Raw genomic sequence first — 7,600 nt, 5'->3', positions numbered from 1 at the left:
GTTTCATTTTCTGGCTGACTAAGAACCCTACTCTGAGCATATGATTTACTTTACGCTATAATATATGGTGTAGTGGCTCTTCTCTGGGAAACCAGTCCCTTTCCAGCGCATCACTTGCAACGCTGTTACATCAGCCTTATATTGGAACAAGGTGTCGGCTAGCTGCTTGACAGCTCTCTTTACAGGGAGCGCATATTCCATGGGAAAATGCGCAAATCGTTATTCCGTTTTCGTTGTCGGGTTCGTCGTTGTAAAATCCATCCAATCCGAGGCTCCTGTTGTGGCTTCGTACCAAGTTGTTTTGCTGGTGGGGTTGTCAGGTCAATTGTCAGGCGTTGATGATACTTTAATTAAATGGATCTATACTTTGCTAAAGCAAAGATTGTTGTGTGCTGAAGTTGGTATCGAGGGCTACCCGACAGCGGAAGCAACTAAAGGCTGCGCTCTGTGTACTTCTGTGTAGTATGCTGATCGACTCACTATTATACGAATTGTAAAATATGCCAATACACACGCAAGCCTATGCTGATGACGTGGCTGTGCTTGCTTTTTATCGGGATCTCGGAATGGTGTGTAGAAATAGATAGCGTGCCGTTGATTTTTTGGATGGGCATTGCCTCCTAGAGGAGAGAGGGACAACCCTTCAACCCTCACAAAAAGCTTCTATGGGAAAAACGTGTACAAGTAAAGTTGAAAGCAGGTCTCACAATCTATGGACTGTTCAGACAGAACTTTTCCTTAAAATGGGGCCTCAGGCCTCATATGCTAATATAGATATATGTTGCTCTCATTAGGCCGATGTTCGTTTATGCATCCGTACTGTGGTGGGTTAAGGTGAGACAAAAAAGCTTTCCCCGTAAACTGGCCGCACTGTAAAGAATTGTGGTATTACTGGTGCATAAGGATGACATCCGGTCTAGCTCTAAATGCATTACTCAATGTGCAGCCCCTGGATATATTTATGCAAAGCACTGCAATGAGAGCAGCTAATAGACTAACTTGATTAAATCTATGGGGAAACAAGGGACATGGTGGGCACAGATGATTGGAAGAGTTACTGGCAGAACTGGAACCAGTTCTTATAATGCCTTCTGATTATTGGGTCCCCATACATCTTTTTGATGAAAGTTATGAAGTTATCCTGAAACTGGGAAATCCCAGAGGAATGCCAGGCGAGATGTACGGAAGTCTTCTGCACCGATGGCTTGAAAAGAGAACAGGGTTCTAGGGACGGAGTCTACTTCTTTTTCTTTAGGACAATATGCTACGGTTTTTCAAGCTGAAGTGTATGCATTCCTAAGAGCGGCAAACTAGGTGATTGGCTGATTGAAAGGCAAGCGCATCGTAATCAGCAGTGATAGCCAAGCCGCATTGAGTAGTCTATTAATCGCCTCGAAAACCGTTCAAGAACGAGGGGACCCGACATAATTTTAATCCTAGACTCGCATAATTTTCATATCGGGCCCGATTTTTTCACGTGTTAGGATAAATGCGATTGATGCAATTTCAGCATCTTGTCATAAATTATTGGTATCCCAAACCTCGTTACATACTTTTAGCTAAATTTGCAGTGAGCAACCGAAATCTCTTGGTAAGTTAAACCAAAAAGTTCTCACGCAACGGAACACTTAGATCTGAGTGCGAGATGCTGGTTAAACAATAATTACACGAGAACAAGCGCCACCGAATTAATATGAGACCCATTGCAGGGCAAACCACGATGTCTTTGCCAATCTGCCACATGAGACTATGGAGCTACCATTATATCTAGATACGTACTTCATTGTTGTGGTCTCTGAAACTTGGTCGAGTCGGATAAGCCATGAGAACTAATCTGGATTTGCAAGAAGTGGTACTTGCATCGCTTTAGCTCCATTGCAGACCGGTCGATCCACATGAAGCGTTCTACTCTGTAAGCACCTACTCAACTTGGGGCTTGAAGATGGCTCATCTGGGTCTGGGACTGTGTTAATACACATGTACCACGCTGGTCGCTTCTTTGACGAGATGAAGCGCGGATTAGCGGCGACCGATGGCATGGCGGCCCCTTTGTGGTAGGAGGATGAGACTTGCAAACTATAAATGAAAGCGACAGTGAATTTTTTGGACTTTGTTGGTAAAGTAGCGTCGCTGTCGGTACATGACGTGTGAAAAAACGGTCCGCGAGTATTAATACGAACGATCTTCCTGTGCAATCGTAGAGTTCATAGAATTTTCCCAAAGCACGATCTTGCTTCAAGACGGTTACGTGAAGGTGAAGATATTACTAATCCCCGATAACCCCGAGCGTGTCGTCATTTCTCTCGATAAACGACTACTAATCGTAATCGATTTCCTTGATCCAGTGATCGGCTGAAGTGATTTACTGTGTGAACGGACATTTGAAGAAGTTTCCATCGAAGATCCCACGAAGATGTTGTGGCCAATGCGAATTCTGTGTATTCTTGCCATTGGATTATTTTTCCTGGATTTACTGACAGTCAACGGAGTAAGTACTGCTTTAATAGTTAAACTCTGCAGATTTAACAATGAAGCGTGATGCATATTATGAATAATTGAATTTCATATCATTTGGTGTTAACTAGTTATCGGAATGAGAAAAACAACCTCAACCATTAGAGACAGCGACGGTAATTGAGGAAGTCCAACTAAGGATAGATATTTGCTTATACGTAGTAACAGTATTTCTTATGCAAGTGCGAAATGTGTCGGATTGTCTTATTCACCTACTGCGAATGGGACAAAGTTATCACTAATTCATTAGGGAAATTACAAGAAATCAACTACGGTTTTTATACGTGTAGACCATTACCAAAGCAGCTAACTTCAACTTCTTCAGCTGTTAAATAATATGAAGGAAAAAGTAATAAGAAGCGTTTTAGCTCCGAAAGGAGTGAATTTGTAACATAACCAAAAACGTGGGATTCTTAACTTCATGTGAGGCCTTCGAAAGTGGTTTAATTAGCGGCTGCCTGGACTGATGAAAGCAGTCCTACTGTATGGTGGAAGATGGAATAAAACTGTTTTCATCCAATATCAAATCGGGAAATAGAAGTTGGACGTTTCAAGTAAAGAGGGGTTTTGGTGAACTTGTTTTTGTGAATATTTACTTGCTCGATGTTTCCATTCGTACATTGTATATAGCTCTAGCATATGCATTGAGAATATGCGACTTTCCAATTCGATGTGAAACTATCATTTTACCTTTTAGGGAGCTGTAATTTCACGCGCTCGAAGCAACTTTTACCTATTGTAATTTTCTTAACAATGACTAGGTTTCCAGCAAACCTTTCAGTATGATATTTCATATTATGGCCAACTTTATCACAAAAACTTAATTGGTATTTTAAGTACGATATGTGATAACAATTTTTCTATTAAAATAGTTATCGTTCCGATGCTTGTAGTTCTACTAAATAAAAATAAAACTAGGTAGCTTCTCCTACTACAATATATTTTAATAGTTAGTAAATACGTATTTCGAGAGCTACTTACTCTCTTCCTCAGTAATTAAGCTGCCAAATGAACCAAAAGGATACCCCACAGATGAAGAAGAATTGGCTAGAGAAAGTTACTCAATCTAGCTTAAGTACTGAGGAAGAGAGTAAGTAGCTCTCGAAATACGTATTTACTAACTATTAAAATATATTGTAGTAGGAGAAAGCTACCTAGCTTTATTTTTAATTTTTCTATTCATACAATTTCTGCGTGTTCCAGCATAATTAGACTAATTTGAAAAAAAATAACCATGTTTTGTGCCACTTGCTAGTGAATTCATAACAAAAACTATCAGGCTCCATATGAATTGTACCATTATTAGCGAAGTTACAATAAAGTCAGTTATTAACAAAGTTACAGCGCCAAAGTTGTCGTCTTCATATGAATTTATTGCATTCTAAAACATTGCAAAATATTAGTACTGGTACTAAAGGCCGTATATAAGAGGAGAGTATCCTTGCTGCCTGTAAACTATTGGAAAATTTTTTTAAAACGCCATTAGCTGAAATTTACTACACCATGTAATTACCAATTATATACACCCATCACATCAGAATATCAAGGAATGAAATGACTCGGTGGGTTGAGAATTAGATCGGTAGAGAAAGAAAACTTCTTGAGTTCATAACAGTTAAGGGTGTAAAACAAAACCTTATTAAAACCAATTCATCGTCAGTCTGTTTGTATGTCTGTCACACGCACTTTTCTCTGAAAGGGTCACCAATTGACACCAAATTTGGTGGGAACTGTGAACGCACGCACATATAATGAGTAGCATCGTCCTATGTGTAACTTAAGGGAGGATCCGCATACATCCAAAAGCGGAGTGTAACTTTTGTAATGCAGACATGTGGGGCACCAAATGAAAATTCTCAATCAGTACTTTTCAATAATGACATTTAATGCACAATAGAGGAGCGCGGGGCGAACCAACACCAACAGCTCGACTACCAAACCCTATCTCCACCTCCACGTGGTGACCGCTGGGAGCTCTTTTTTAACGAAAAGCTGCAGACGGAGAAGGATGAAGGAAAAACGTTATCATAAATACGGCCACAAAGATATTTAGCCCCAGCCGCAGAAAGAGTCGGAACGGCTGCTTGGACGATGAATGTGAACTAGCAAAGGAACGCAAGAAGGCTGCATACCGAGTAATGTTGCATTCTCAAAGAACACGACACGCGCAGGGAATTATCACGAACTCCGTCGAGCGGAGAAGCGACTTCACAGACGGAAAAAGGAAGCCTGGCAGAACCAACCGGTCTGTGAACTCGAAAAGTACAGGCAGCAACCGATCCAGGCACGCAAGTTCTACCAACAAGTCAACAGGATGAATCTTTATACACCTCGATGTTCATCATGCCGAAACAAAGAGGGAAATCTAATTTCCGACAGAATGTGCATATTGGAGCGATGGGTTGAGTACTTTGATGAACTACTGAACAACCAAAACTTTGGCGAGTTGGAGAGGCCCGGCCAACTGAAGACGACGGACAAATACTGCCACCACCGAGTATAGAAGAAACAGTCCGTGCAATTCATCGGCTAAAAAATCGAAAGTCGCCAGGAACCGATGGAATTTCAACCGAATTAGTTAAATATGGAGGCGACCAATTACACCAAGTGGATCATCAACTTGTGCTCAGGTGTGGGGCAGCGAATCAATGCCTGAAGACTAGCAAAGAGGCATTCTCTGCCTCAGACATAGAAAGGGAGATATCACACAGTGCAGCAATTATAGAGGTATCACGTTGCTGAATACCATCTATAAGATATTCTCCGCTATCTTGCTAGGTCCGATAGCCCGATGCGCCCAGGACATCATTGGCCCCTACCAAAGAGGTTTCACTCCAGGCAAATCAGCAACAGATCAGATTTTCTCTCTGCGACAAGCGATGGAAAAACTGTTGAAATATGGACATCAGTTGCACCATCTTTTCATCGACTTTAAAGCCGCCTATGATAGCGTAGCCAGGGTAAAACTGTACACGGCCATTAGAGAATTCGGTATCCCGTCAAAATTGATAAGACTGACTAGGCTGACCCTGACCAATGTACGAGGCCAGATCAAAGTAGCAGAATGATTCTCGAGACCATTCGAAATCAATAATGGGGTGCCCTATCATGCGTCTTTTTCAACCTGACCCTGGAGAAGGTGATCCGTGATGCCGAGGTGAATGCGAGCGGAAACATTGTTGCTAAGTCCACCCAACTGCTGGCCTATGCTCACGATGTCGGCATGATGGGAAGAACCACTCGAGACGTACAAACTGCCTTCATCGAGATCAAGCAGTCGGCGTAAGATCTTGGGCTGCACATCAACGAAGCAAGACAAAGTATGTAGTGCCGACGTCAGCACCAAAAACCAACCAACCAACAACATCAAACCGCGGTGGTCAAACGGATATAATGAAGATGGGAGACAGCAGCTTTAAGACCATTGATAATTTTTCCAATCTAGGGTCGAAAATCAGAACCGATAACAGCTACGGTGATGAAATCCGTGCACGGTTGTTGGCAGCCAATAGAGCCTATTTCAGCTTACAAAAAGTATTTCGCTCGAAACGTCTCACCATAGGGCCAACCCTCTTACTGTATAAGACAATGATCTTGCCAGTCCGCATGTATTCCTCGGGGAAGAATTTTTGACCCCCTGCATGATATATCTATGGTAGAAAAAGAAGAAGAGGCAGATCCTGGCTGAGATGGAGGGATAGGGATAGGGATGGGATAGGGATATCGAATTGGTGGACCTCGGCTTAAAACCGGGATGTCTGTAGTTCCTTATTAGGCCAGGCCTAGACCGGATATCGGTTATTGTGCCGTCGATGATGATGATGCACTTAAGTTACCGTCGTAATTTTGGCAGTATTATCGTAGCCACAAAGCGCCACGTATGTGTGGTGGTGCAGGAATTCTGAAAAATACGCATCCACTTTGCGTAGAATTCTGACCTAGAGTAGAGGCATTTGAGATTCGGTCTGATCCAACGGGGCCATCATATTGACATTATTTTAGGAACCCGGGCTTCTTCAACTTTTTCAGTTTGCCTTTTACTTGCCTCTTTACAATTTCGGGGCAACTACAAGCCAGTTCTTCAATTTGAGCATCTGTAAACTATGCTTCTCGTGCCCAACTCATTCAATTTTCTTTTTTCACACGCACACCTCAGGTATGTTAATGTATCAAAAACATTTTGAGGAATCATCGAATTCAAAGAGGTGCAGCACACTGTGTAATATGGTAGATTGTCTTCTTGTGCCTTCACTTCGGTTCGAGGTATCGTTCTGATTTCAGCACGTACGTGATTCACATCTTCTTGTTCTTTTGCTCTGTCAAAGGCTTGAATTGGATGTCGTCGCGAGATATTCAAATCACGATCCAGCATATCAGGCCACCGTTGTTGCGATCGCCCTTTCAGATCAATCTTGGCAAATCAATTCTCGTCAGCGCCAATTATGTTATCACATGAATCGAAGACCCCCTTTCATAATTTTTCCCACCATATCCATGCCGCAGAGCAGACCAGATTTGTGTGACGCATGGTCAAACGTCTTTTCTAAATCCAGAAATGCAATGTAGCCAGGGCGATGAGCGAGCGTATATTGCATCAGCAGTTTCACAGTTTTTTATAAACCTGTCTTGATTCACTGTTATTTGAACGATTTCACGAATACGGTAGTCAAGAATTCGTTCAAAAGTCTCATAGTATGGGACAGCACCCGAATCGAACGGTATTCTCTACACTCTACTGGACCAGTTTTCTTTTTCCATTCTACTTTCCTCAATAATCCAATCAAGGAACTAACTGAGCCATAGTGTAGGGTCCCGGCTCTTCGCGTTCCGGAGCTCAAATGCGATGTCCTCAGGTCCTGTTCGTTTCCCTAAATCCTAGTCTAGCCTAAAATTAATAGACAAGGGGTAACTTCCTCCAAATTAAAACTTTTGGTTTTGAATGTAAATATATATTTCGGGAGTGACTTACCCCCTTCGTCAGTAGCTTCATACTGTACTTGTACTTTTACTTACTAGAACCACCTTCACAATGTTCGCCAATAATGTAGCAATTTCGAATGCTTTCGTTGCTAAAATTACAAGATGT

General features: G+C 42.0%; 1 protein-coding gene across 2 annotated transcripts in view; it reads left to right on the top strand.

The window, feature by feature from the left end:
• Nucleotides 1–1,997: 1,997 nt before the first annotated feature.
• Nucleotides 1,998–7,600, top strand: part of LOC119650157 (U-scoloptoxin(01)-Er1a-like) — a 31,555-nt gene continuing 25,952 nt past the window's right edge. The window contains exons 1-2 of one of the 2 annotated variants that reach the window (XM_038052703.1): nucleotides 1,998–2,254; nucleotides 2,346–2,488. In XM_038052703.1, the coding sequence (XP_037908631.1) occupies nucleotides 2,414–2,488 (75 nt within the window). In that variant the 5' untranslated portion in view covers nucleotides 1,998–2,254; nucleotides 2,346–2,413. Of the gene's footprint in view, nucleotides 2,489–7,600 lie in introns of both variants that reach the window. The other variant, XM_038052702.1, reaches the window with a different exon arrangement.

Source organism: Hermetia illucens, chromosome 2 (genome assembly GCF_905115235.1).
Source record: "Hermetia illucens chromosome 2, iHerIll2.2.curated.20191125, whole genome shotgun sequence".
In the NCBI taxonomy this organism is placed as follows: Eukaryota; Metazoa; Arthropoda; class Insecta; order Diptera; family Stratiomyidae; genus Hermetia; species Hermetia illucens.
The sequence above is the reverse complement of the archived record's forward strand: the minus strand, read 5'-3'. Positions and strand labels throughout refer to the sequence as shown.